This window comes from Dendrobates tinctorius, unplaced genomic scaffold, assembly GCF_039654945.1.
Source record: "Dendrobates tinctorius isolate UK_male_01 unplaced genomic scaffold, ASM3965494v1 ptg000011l, whole genome shotgun sequence".
In the NCBI taxonomy this organism is placed as follows: Eukaryota; Metazoa; Chordata; class Amphibia; order Anura; family Dendrobatidae; genus Dendrobates; species Dendrobates tinctorius.
In genome coordinates, this window is record NW_027361679.1 from 93814858 (window position 1) to 93827950 (window position 13093).

Below are 13093 nucleotides of genomic sequence, written 5' to 3' on the forward strand. Positions count from 1 at the left end.
GTAGGTCTGTAAGAATGGACAAACTCCTCGGCTTTTCCTTACAGAGTCACACACAGCTTCAATTTGGCCGTGATAACAGCCAGTACACAGTACTGTGTGAGTAGCGTACACCGCTGTACAGTGTGTGAAAAAATGAACGCTCAGTACCTCACCAGGACAAAACAATAAAATTTGGATTGCTTTTAAAAAAGCAGTTTGAACATCAGTGTGCACACAGCAATGCAGGTAGCCTTAAAAGGCAGTCTAATCACCACCAGCGCTGCTGCACAAAGGCAAAAATCTTCACCTTTCACTGCACACTAACTACAGTGAAAAGCGCTATCAGCAGAAGCATTTTTTTTCTATTGGCCCTCCTAACGCTCTCCCTACAGAATCATCATCATCAGCAGCTCTCCCTATTGTGAGATAAGCATAAGTAACATGGCGGTCGGTGTGCATGCCCTTTTATAGCCCCTGTGACGCCACACAAAGCAAGCCAATCACTTGCATGCCCTTCTCAAAGATGGTGGTGACCGCTGCCTATGTCATCACGTTGCCCACAGTGTCCGTTCTTCCTGATTGGCTGAAAAAGGGCGCTAAAGCATCTTTGACTTTGGCGCGATGGTCGCCGACCTCGTGACCGACCTCACGCTAAGGTCGGGTTTCGTTTCATGAAACCCGACTTTGGCGAAAGTCGGCGACTTTTGATTTTTTTCAACCCGTTTCGCTCAACTCTACTCAAGAGGGTCATTGATAAGGACGGTCGAGACTGGGACTATGTGCTACCGTTCCTGCTCTTTTCCATCAGAGAAGTCCCTCAAGCCTCTACTGGTTTCTCACCAATCAAGCTCCTGTATGGCCGACATCGACAAGGGCTCCTGGACATCACCAAAAAAACCTAGGAGGCCGAGGTCACGCCGCGCCGGAGTGTCATTGAGCATGTTGCCAAGTCCAGGAGAGGATAGCTCATGTAATGCCCATCATAAAAGAACATCTTCTCCAGGCACAGGAGGCTCAAGCAAGGGTATATAACCAATTCCAGCCTGGGGACAACGTGCTAGTACTTATCCCCACGGTGGAGAGCAAATTCCTGGCCAAATGGCAAGGCCCGTATGAGGTGGAAAAGCTCGGGAATGTGAATTACAAGGTACACCAGCCTGGTCGTAGGAAGCAACATCAGGTATACCATGTGAACTTGCTTAAACCATGGTGGGACCGGGAACCGCTGGAAACTCCTTACCTGGGGGCCCGTCCTGAAGCCAAGGTTGAGGAGGTCATGATTGCTGAGATGCTAAAGTCGGCCCAGTAGCAATAATGTCGGGAACTGCTGCAGTAGAACCGGGACCTGTTCTCAGAGTTGCCAGGGTGCACACAGGTCGTGGAACATGACATCTTAACAGAGCCGCATGTAAGGGTGAACTTCAAACCATACAGAATCCCTGAAGCATGCCGGGAGATTTTCTCCAAGGAGGTGAAGAGAATGCTGGACCTCAGGGTGATAGAGGAGTCAAGAAGTGGTTGGTCAAGTCCCATAGTCCTTGTACCGAATCCCAATAGCTAGTGGCGGTTTTGTAATGATTACTGCCGGCTCAATGAGGTGTCTAGCTTCGATGCATACCCGATGCCCCATGTGGATAAACTCATTGAGCGACTGGGGCCTGCAAGGTACATCACAACCCTCGACCTGACGAAGGGGTACTGGCTGATCCCCATATCCCAGAGCGCCAAGGAGAAGATGGCCTTCTTGACACTGGATGGGTGTTTTCAGTACACCAGAATGCACTTCGGACTGCAGGGAGCCCCAGCTACCTTCCAGAGGGTAATGGATCGAATTCTGGCTCCAAACAAGAAATATGCCGCAGCCTACTTGGATGGCATAGACATTTTCAGTCCTGACTGGAGGTCGCATCTGCCAAAGGTACAGGCAATCCTCGATGCATTGAGGTAAGCAGGATTCACCATAAATCCCAAAAAGTGTGCAATAGGAAAGGAAGAGGTCTGGTACTTGGGCTACATCCTTAGGAGTGTCAAAATCAAACTCCAGTTGAACAAAACAGAGGCAATTCAAAATTGGCCGCAACCGCTCTCCAAGAAGCAAGTGAGGGTGTTTCTTGGGATTGTGGGGTATTACTGGCATTTTATCCTGAACTCTGCCATAATAGCCGCACCGTTAAAAGATCTCCTTCTGGGCATCAAGTCAACTATGGTGAAATGGACTCCTGACACAGAGGTGACGTTTCAAGAGCTCGAGCGGTCTCTGTGTAAGCATCTGGTTCTGGTCGCACCAGACTTTAGCAAGGAATTTGTAGTCCAGACCAATGCTTCAGAGGTTGGGTTGAGAGCCGTGCTGTCTCAAGAGATAAATGGAGAAGAGCATCCCATCCTATACTTGAGCAGGAAACTCTCTTCTTGTGAGAATTACGCCATAGTGGAGGAGTGTTTGGCCATAGACACTTTACAATCTACTAGGCTGCAGGTTTAAGTTAGTGTCAGACCATGGCCCTCTAAGATAGTTAAGAGAGAAGAAGGGTAAGAACGCCAAGGTGACTAGGTGGTTCTTAGCCCTTCAAGACTTCACTTTCCACGTAGAGCATAGGCCAGGGAAGTTGCATGGCAACACAGTTGCTTTCGCCCGAATTCCCTGTTTAGTGTCTGAAGATGCCAAAACTCCCGGCTTTGGGCAGAGGGGGGAATATGTGACAGTGTCATTGGCACAGTGTACGATGGGAGATATGTGTCATTGCACATGTTGGCGTCAGTTGTATGAAACCAGGATATTTTTCCTCCAGCACACTAAGTGTTGGGAGGGTTAAAGTAAGCTGCATACATGGGCTGGTTTTATGTGAGCACTCATATGGTGAGCACTCTACCTCCCACTCTCTCTCTCTTTTTCCTGGTCCTGGTTAAATACATGGACATGTGAGACAGTCTGGGTGGTGGCTTGGAAGAGGAAGTACTCCATGGAGGAGCGGAGGACATTGCCAGATGTCTGCAGGTTGAAGCCTACAGAGAAACGGACTCTGTTACACTTTATTTGTTTTGTTTTTCCGTTAAGCCAGAAAGGCTCTGTTTTTGCTTTGTGAACCCTGCTTTGGTGTATGCTGACTTCAATAAACCAGTAGGTGCTTCACCACCAAAGTGTGCCTGTGTCTACCTGAGGAAGCAGCCAAGCATGTCAACCCCTCACAGGAGTTAAAAGAAGCTTATACCTTTAGTAGTTGTAATTCCCACATAATCAGGGCCTACGCTTCAACTCTTACGTTTATCTGTCGCACACAGCATGAATTGTGTCAGATTTACTAATCCTGTGTAATTGTGTAGTACATGTGCCGACTGGGGGGTGGTCCCTTTCGGCGGTGGAACAGACTGGAGGCAGACACAGGAATCCATTCAATCAGGTCCAAAACTTTATTGGGTGTCCTCTTGACATCCACAGCGAACATGGGTGTCTTCTTGACATTCACCGCAACCACAACAGCTCCTGCTCCTAGGCCTGGGTACCTGTCACCTCCTCCTGCTCCTGTTTGGCGAAGACCCTGGGTTCTACCACCGTGGCTGCCGTTAGGCCCACGGCCACAGCGTTTCCCCCTACCGAGTCTGCCCATTGCGATACTTACTGCTTCTTTGGTGCTCAGCCGTCCGGTACCCCAGGCCCTCTCTGGTCAGCACCTCCCTGACCTGCAGCTGTCTTCTCAGGGCCACCCCCCCTCTGCGAGTCTCAGTCTCTCCTCTTTCATTTTTGAGCTCGTCCTCCCTCCGTCTTCTCCTGAGCTCTTTTCTCTTCTTTCTCCTCCTGGATGTCTGACCTGCCCCCCGGGATTCTCCCTCCTTTTATCTCCCTTCCTGGGAAATCCCCTCTCAGTCCCCCGTAACTCCGCCCACCATGACTTTGCGGTTTCCCTAGCCTAAAGCTGCTGTTAAGTCTTTTTCTCATTACTCTATGTCTCCATCTTGTGGCCAAAACCCAGTACTACACCATCCTTTCCTATTTCTAGCTGTTATCCCACACATGTACATTCAAGTCAGAATAAAGCATTGTACACATCACCTTTTACATTTCCCTTCTTCATCAGACAGGTCCATAGGTCAGTCCGCCCCCTACAATAGCATAATCTTAGACTAGGAAGTTATAAAATATATCTAATAGATCACACGATATCATATTTCTTTTTACAAATCTGGTGCAATTAAACTTTATATTAGATGCTTTACTTTTAGACCACTATTTATTCCAAAAGGTTGAGTAAATTTGGCATATTTTAGAAACATCATAGTGAAACCCACTTTTCTAGACACTTTCTTTCATGTGTCTAGTGAGGTGCAAAAAGTCTCTAAAATCCTAATAAACTCTAATCTTATTAAACAAAGTCTATGTTGGTGGTCAACTGGCCATATACCTTTATGGGCGGACTTGGAATTTTATTTTAATAAAAATTCCCCTCCTTGTTCTCTTATTTTGAATCTATTGACATCTAAGCACTTATCTCAGTCTAATTATCCAATTTTTATGGCTGCTACTGTGGCTTGGAGGAAGTTTTCTAAATTAAAGAGTGGTTTTTCTAGGATTCAACTCCTGTTGAGGCTTCCTCTCTCTTTTCTGGCCTCTGTTTATTCATTCGATTTGCATTCTACTTGGGCTGACTTGGGCATTTCAAAATTAAATGACATCTTTGATGGTCATAAATTTATATCATTTTCCCTTCTTAAGAGTAGGTTTGGGGTTCCCTCCTCTGCTTTTCTATACTTTACTATGTTGAAAGAATTTTTGTCTCCACTGGTGACTCGTTGCCCTCCGCTATCGGAGCCAGCGGTCAATATTTTTTGTAACTCAGGCCATAATATTTTTTGGTCCACTCGTTATATCTCCCAGTGGTTCAACAACGATTCTGCATTTATAAAATCCCCATATATGAAAAAATTGAATTTTTCTGTTACTCCACAGGTTTGGGAACTGACCATGTCCCTAACCTATTCTGCTACTATGTCTATGGCTCTCCATGAGTCCTACTTTAAAATCATATCGAGATGGTATTACTCGCCATCTCGTCTAACTTTTATCAATCCTTCGACCTCCCCTCTCTGTTGACGGGACTGCGGGCAACATGGTAGCCTTCCCCATTTATTTTGGTTTTGTCTACATCTTCGGCATTTTTGGGACGACATCTCCTCTCTTATTTCTCATATTTTAAATCAATCAGATTTTTCACTGACTCCTCAGTTCGCCCTGCTCTCGTTGGATGCAAGTCGTTTGAATCCTTCTGTTAGGAAATTGGTTATTCATTTACTTTTGGTTTCTAAAAATGAAATTGCGTTTTATTGTAAATCCACTCGAGTGCCCACTTCGCTCGATTATCATTGCAAAGCTGACTTTACATAAGCCATATGAGCAAAAATTGGCGTTGCTGAATGGCTGTCTTCCTTCCTTTATAAAGAAATGTTCTCGCTGGCTGGAAATGTTTCCATGAGTTCTTATTATTATTTATAGTCTGGTTGTTTTTCACTTTTTCTTTCATGTGTCATGAGTGCCTCACAATATTGCATTATGTATGCTCTGTTATAAAATGTTAATAAAATTGTTTGAAAAACTAAAATCCTAATAAAAGTATTGCTTAGGATATACAACAGACAGAAAGTTGACTCAATTTTTTGCAACCAAAACCAACAAAAAATGCTTACTGTTTTATAAATCTAGTTTTATCTACCAAGAAAGTGGCAAAAAAAGGCTGAAGAATGCAGCAAAGCATGTTTGCTGCCTTTTTGCAGTGTTTTTGCGCTTTCTCAATCGTCTTTATTGGCGAAAAGTGCTGCAAAAATGCTGAAAGAGCTGACATGCTAAAGATTTAAAAAAACGCTGCAGTTCTCAAATTCAGTCAAGTCAAAAAACGTGCATCAGATTGCTGAAATCAAATCTCAAAGCATTTGCTGGTATTGTAAAATACATGTTTTAAATTATTTGACCCCCATTTGCAGAGAGGTAGCATCAAATGCTGGTTCACTGTAGATTAAGCAACTCCTGCGAAGTACAGGATGAAAGTTTATAATAGTCATAAATAGTGTTACGCACACATCGACTTATTCTATCAAATTTCTTAAAACCCATAGTGACATTTAATAGTTTCAGTTTTGAATTGTTTTTTACTTGTTTTCTGACAATATCTTTTCTGCAGATGATACACATGCTCCTGAAAAAACTGCTTCAACAACCAATTATACAACCATGTACACTAACAGGACAGAAACTTCTAATGGTAAGTTAAACAATTACTGTGTCTTTTCTTTTTTGGTTGGACTTGCATACAAAGTAGTGATGAGCGAACACTAAAATGCTCGGATGCTCGTTACTCAAACCAAGCAATATCTAATGGTCAGGTTCTCGGTTCGAGTAGCGAGTATAATGGATTTCAATGGGAAATCCGAGCATTTTTCCGGCAGTCCCTACAAGGAGGTCTTGGAAGCAGTGAAAATGTTGAAATGGATAAAAAGAAATGCTGAATGGAAGGAGAACAGCATTGGGAAGACCCCTGGAAGCATCTCTGAATCCCAGATTGCTGACATTCATCCACTCAATACCGACTTTTAGGCTATGTGCCCACGTTGCGTGTTAAAACGCACACCAAAAACCGGACTCCTTCCCAGAAATCGCGCGTTTTTTTCCGCGCGATTTCGCAGCGATTTTACCGCGATTATGATCGCGATTTTGCCATGATTTTCGTGTGCGATATTCAAGCACTTTCCAAGCGATTTGAAGCATCGCTTGGAAAGTGATTGACAGGTTGGTCACACTCGTCAAACATAGTGTTTGACAAGTGTGACCAGGTTTTTACTATTGAGGCCGGCTATGCGGCATCAATAGTAAAAGATAGAATGTTAAAATGCTAAAAAAAATAAAAAAAATCGGGGTATATTTACCTTCCGGCATCCCGCGCTGCCATCCCGGGCCTCAGCGTTCCCAGTAATGCCTTGCGAGACCTGTGATGACGTAGTCTCGCGTTGCTATAGCGATCTCGCGAGACCGCTAGTCACGCGAGACTACGTCTCACAGGACCGTGCCGCAAGGCATTACTGGGAACGCTTAGGCCGGGAATGCAGCACGGGACGCCGGAAGGTAAATATACCCCAATTTTTTATGTTTTATTCTTTTTTTACAGGGGTATGGTACCCAGGGCCTGGAGAACAGTCTCCTCTCCTCCACACCGTGGGTACCAACCGCACATGAGACACTTAACTTCCCGCATGGTGGGCATAGCCACATGCGGTAAGTAAGCGATTCTCATGCATTCCTATGGGTGCGGAATCGCGGCAATTCTTTGCGATTCCGCACAAAAGAATGAGCATGCTGCGATTTTTTCCGCAATGCGATTCTGCCGCGGAAAAAAGCACAGCATTAGCACAGCATGTGCGGAATGCCATAGGAATGCATGGGGGGTGTTCTGTACATGATTTTTAAACGTTTTCGCTGCATTTTCGAGCCGAAAATCGCGGCAAAAACGCTTAAAAATCGCTACATGGGCACACAGCCTTAATCTTCATTGACTTGCATTGGGGACGAAACTCTGACTTTTTTTGCCGTAGTCGGACCAACTACTGCTGAGAACAATGGTGTCACTTTTTCTCCACTTTAAAGGGTCCCGACCCCAATCTGTATCATTGCAGCAGCATTAGCTGTGAACTGGGCATGCCTCTGTGGCAGCTCAATTCACATCTGCAGGTGTGGCCAGGCGCCATTTTATTAGAGCCCAGTGCTTTCCTTTTAGCTCCATTTACACTCTGTTGCATGCCCTGGATGCTGTACTGTTCCAGCATAACAGGGCTTGGACATTCACTCTGCACATACCAGCTGCAGGAGAGGATACAGGACGAGCTCCTGGAGACCGAGCTGCTCTTTCCAAAACACCCAACCAGCTGCAGCCCCTGCTCTTGCAAAACATAGGAGGAGCTGCTCCCTGCTCTTTCAAAACACTTGGCCATCTGCTGAGCCGTGTATCTAATCCTCTCCTGTGTGATACTGACTGCTGAGCCGTGTATCTAATCCTTTCCTGTGTGATACAATCTGCTGAGCCGTGTATCTAATCCTCTCCTGTGTGATGCTGTCTGCTGAGCTATGTATCTAATCCTATCCTGTGTGATACTGACTGCGGAGCCATGTATCTAATCCTCTCCTGTGTGATACTGACTGCTGAGCCGTGTATGTAATCCTATCCTGTGGGATACTGTCTGCTGAGCCGTGTATCTAATCCTATCATGTGAGATAGTCTGCTGAGCAGTGTATCTAATCCTATCCTGTGTGATACTGACTGCTGAGCTGTGTATCTAATCCTATCCTGTGAGATACTGTCTGCTGAGCCGTGTATCTAATTCTCTTCTGTGTGATGCTGTCTCATAGAATCATAGAATCGTAGAGTTGGAAGGGACCTCCTGGGCCATCTGGTCCAACCCCCTACTCAAAGCAGGATTCGCTAAATCATCCCAGTCAGATGTCTGTCAAGCCTCTGTTTGAAGACTTCCATTGAAGGAGAACTCACCACTTCTCGTGGCAGCCTGTTCCACTCATTGATCATTCTAACTGTCAAAAAGTTTTTTCTAATATCTAATCTGTGTCTCCTCCCATTCAGTTTCATCCCATTGCTTCTAGTCTTTGCTTGTGCAAATGAGAATATGGCCGGGGTCACACTGGCGAGGAATACGGCCGAGTGAGAGGCGCTAAAAGCACGCATTACACACGGATCAATGATTCTCTATGGGTTTGCTCCCAACAGCCGTATATTTCTCGGGCGTATTCTACGGACCGTGCCAATCGCAGCATGCTGCGATTGTCAGCGTACTACGCCCATAATACGCCAATGCAAGTCTATGGGTGCGCAGAAAATATGGATGACACACGGACCACATGTGTGACCTGCGAGAAATATGCAGGTCTTTTGGCTGCTGCCAGGAAATGGCCCAATCCATCATCAGGAAGCTGATACATGCAAATGAGCTCAAAAAGCGCTCCAGACATCCAGGAAGTACGCCTTCACGGAGTACAGCAGCATCATGGCGTCCACTTATATTAATGTTGAAATGCTAATTGTCCTGGTGCAGGAGCAGCCCGAAATATGGGACCAACGTGATGCCCATTATGCCAACCGGGCAAGAAAAGAGCTGTCATGGAGGCGCATATGTAGGCAGATGTTCCATGACTTTGGTGATCGGCCACGTGAGGAGCAGCAGAAAATTAGTAAGTACAACCCAAAAAATTATTATTATTATTTATTATTATTTATTGTTATAGCGCCATTTATTCCATGGCGCTTTACATGTGAGGAGGGGTATACATAAAAACAAGTACAATAATCTTAAACAATACAAGTCATAACTGGTACAGGAGGAGAGAGGACCCTGCCCGCGAGGGCTCACAATCTTCAAGGGATGGGTGATAATACAGTAGGCGAGGGTAGAGCTGGTCGTGCAGCGGTTTGGTCGATAGGTGGTTACTGCAGGTTATAGGCTTGTCGGAAGAGGTGGGTCTTCAGGCTCTTTTTGAAGGTTTCGATGGTAGGTGAGAGTCTGATATGTTGTGGTAGAGAGTTCCAGAGTAGGGGTGATGCGCGAGAGAAATCTTGTATGCGATTGTGGGAAGAGGAGATAAGAGGGGAGTAGAGAAGGAGATCTTGTGAGGATCGGAGGTTGCGTGCAGGAAAGTACCGGGAGACGAGGTCACAGATGTATGGAGGAGACAAGTTGTGGATGGCTTTGTATGTCATGGTTAGGGTTTTGTAATGGAGTCTCTGGGCAATTGGGAGCCAGTGAAGGGATTGACAGAGGGGAGAAGCTGGGGAATAGCGGGGGGACAGGTGGATTAGTCGGGCAGCAGAGTTTAGAATAGATTGGAGGGGTGCGAGAGTGTTTGAGGGGAGGCCACAGAGCATGAGGTTGCAGTAGTCAAGGCGAGAGATGATGAGGGCATGGACTAGGGTTTTTGCAGATTCTTGGGTGAGAAATGAACGGATGCGTGAAATATTTTTGAGTTGAAGTCGGCAGGAAGTGGAAAGGGTTTGGATATGTGGTTTGAAGGAGAGATCAGCGTCAAGGATGAGTTAAATTACCGCACAACAAAAAATGAATATAGAATCAGCAGCCCCCTTCCTGTGCTTCTACTTTTTACATCATGAGACCGTTAGATTTAGATTTAACACGTGGTTTGACACTGCCATAATTTTGGTCAGGCTACAAGCTCCTCATCCTCCTAGACAAACAAGTTATTAAATGTAGTTACTTGATACATCAACTAATGTGACCCTGTGTATCTAGCCTGTATGCCCCAATTAGATATGCCACCATGGGTAGAAAGCACACCACAGAAGGCCCCATGCCTAGACTACTGGTAGCAAATGAGACCTATCAAATATGTGTATTTCACAATATTTCCTGTCACATTGCAGTGGAAGATGTGATGAGACGCTGGCAAAGCATCCGGGACCAATACCGGCGGGAACGTCAGAAGCGGTCCAGGAGTGGTGATGCGGGCTATGTGAAGCGAAAATACATCTACTATGACTGCCTCTCCTTCCTCGCCCCAATTCTGGATCTCAGACCGTAAGTAGATACCTCACACCACATTACACAGATACTTTACAGGGCCAAAAATATTTAGTGATTTTTGGCTCTGTTCGATTTCATAACAGAACTCAGTCCAACCTGACGGACAGAAGAACTGGCTCCGAAACCGACCCCATCATCGACCCTGTGTCTGCAGGGGAAGAGGTGGGTGGCCCATCTTCGCCCCCTACTAGGAGCATGGCAGAAGATTCCAGTCAGGAAGTGCCATTGCCTGCGCCCCAAAGCCCACCACCAGGACCATCTGGTGCTGCTGCAGCATCAGAAAGAGCAGAGGAGCAGGGCAACATCAGCAGCAGCCCAAATGGCCACATCCGGGGGTCCACACAGCCTGCTGCCACATCCCGGCGAGGAAGAAGCCAAAGGTGGCAAATACCTGCCACTGATACCCGCACTAATGTGGACACTGGGGTTTTAAATTATTTAGCCAGAGTAAATAGTGATGATGGGGAGGAGGCATACTCTCGCAGCCTGGCCAATTATCTCCGTGCCCTTTCCCGTGAGGTCAGGCTCCGTATTAGAGGATGTTTTCAGATCCTGCTTGATGCGTGCACATACCCCAATACCCCCTACGAATTATTTGAATATATTGAGAGGTGGCAGCTTTCACCAAGAAATCTCATGCGCCTTAGGCACCCCCCACAAATGCATGCTCAAGCAGGATCTGAGGATCCTCAAATACGTGGGCCTACACCTCACCCCCTTCCTCCCACTACCCAACCTTCAATACAGCAACCACAAATGTCTGCCTCTAGCCAAACACACCAATATGGCCACTTGTTCCCACCCAGTGTTGGAGGCTGGTCCCAACCTGGTTGGGGACGATATGGCTATCTTGGTGGGTATGACACACGTGCCTACCACAGCCAACAAGATGCCCCTCCTCATTATTACTCTGGCCAGTACCCCCAACATTCACAGGAGGGAGGACACTAACAACATCATGGGCAACAGTATGGCCCCACACAGGGCGATGTTGGCCACAGTAGCCAGCAGCAAACACAGGCTGCTGTTCCGCCTTCTCCTTCACCAACGCATGAGAATTTATAATTGTGTGTCCACAATCAGTCTGATGCAAGGAGATGTCCACTGCTTTTTCCCTGGTGCTCAAAATAGCAAGTCAAAGGAAAAAACAGGTGGTCTCCATCACCAAATTTTGTGACAAAAGTGACAACTCACATTTTTGCAGAATGCTTGCCAATCATAATAAACATCCACCATGACAGGGCTACCTTACGCCTTTCAGACAGATATTACATGTCTGTGCAAAAGACAATATTGAACCATGCTATACTGTAAAGTCAAAGGATGAAAATAGAGTACTCACTTGCTAATGCCTAGAAAAGGCGTGCTGGCCTTAGTGAAGTAGTCACTTTTTTGCAAGTTAACTATAGTCACAAATCAAGGCGACCAGCCTTAAAGGAAAGGTGCTGCAATTTTATATAATTTGCAAAAAAAGAGTAAGTAACAAAACATGTTGTTAAAGCAAATGTTGTACTAACTAGGATTTATGGTTTGTTTGTAATAATGTTTTAATGTAGCCACTGGGCGCTGCCATCTTGATTTGCAGATCTGTGGAGGACTCATACAGTCTGCAAATATGGCCGTCCCTGGACATAGGAGACTGCGGTCGGCTCCCGACCCCACCATGCAGCCTCATTAGCAGTGAACTGGGCACGCCCCTGTGGGCTGCACCATTCACTGCTGTAGGTGTGGCTGGGCGCCATTTTACTGTAGCCCAGTGCTATCTGCTGAGCTCCACTTTCTGCACTGTGCTTCCTGCTCCAGCTCCACTGTCCTCCTGCTCTGTCTCCGCCTCCTCACTCACACACAGTCCCAGTGATCTCCGGTAATCTGACACCTTTGCTTTTATGAGAGCTTTTATGGCTGTCTGAGGAGGACAGTGACATATACAGCCCATAGTCTAGTGTATAATTGGGGGGGCTGGAAGTTTCACCAGTGTGGGCATATCTGTAATACTGTCTCCTGTGATACTGCCTGCTGAGCCGTGTATCTAATCCTCTCCTGTGTGATACTGTCTGCTGAACCGTGTATCTAATCCTCTCCTGTGTGATACTGACTGCTGAACCGTGTATCTAATCCTCTCCTGTTTGATACTGTCTGCTGAGCCGTGTATCTATTCCTATCCTGTGTGATATAGTCTGCTGAGCCATGTATCTAATCCTCTCCTGTGTGATACTGACTGCTGAACCGTGTATCTAATCCTCTCTTGTGTGATACTGACTGCTGAACAGTGTATCTAATCCTCTCCTGTGTGACACTGACTGCTGAACCGTGTATCTAATCCTCTCCTGTGTGACACTGACTGCTGAGCCGTGTATCTAATCCTCTCCTGTGTGATACTGTCTGCTGAGCCGTGTATCTAATTCTCTGCCATGTGATACTGCTCTCCTGAAATACTCTGCTGCTGTCACCCTGCTGGTTTTATGTGTGATCTACATGGTGGTATTGTGTATGATCTATATGGCGGCATTGTGTGTGAAGTATATGGCGGTAT

At 46.1% G+C, this 13093-nt stretch overlaps 1 protein-coding gene across 2 annotated transcripts in view; it reads left to right on the forward strand.

The window, feature by feature from the left end:
• The window catches only part of CIST1 (colon, intestine and stomach enriched 1), a 261147-nt gene that overhangs the window by 177966 nt on the left and 70088 nt on the right, over window positions 1-13093 (forward strand). For both annotated transcript variants that reach the window (XM_073544857.1, XM_073544867.1), the window contains exon 4: window positions 6147-6227. In XM_073544857.1, coding sequence (XP_073400958.1) covers window positions 6147-6227 — 81 coding nt within the window. The remainder of the gene's footprint in view (window positions 1-6146; window positions 6228-13093) is intronic.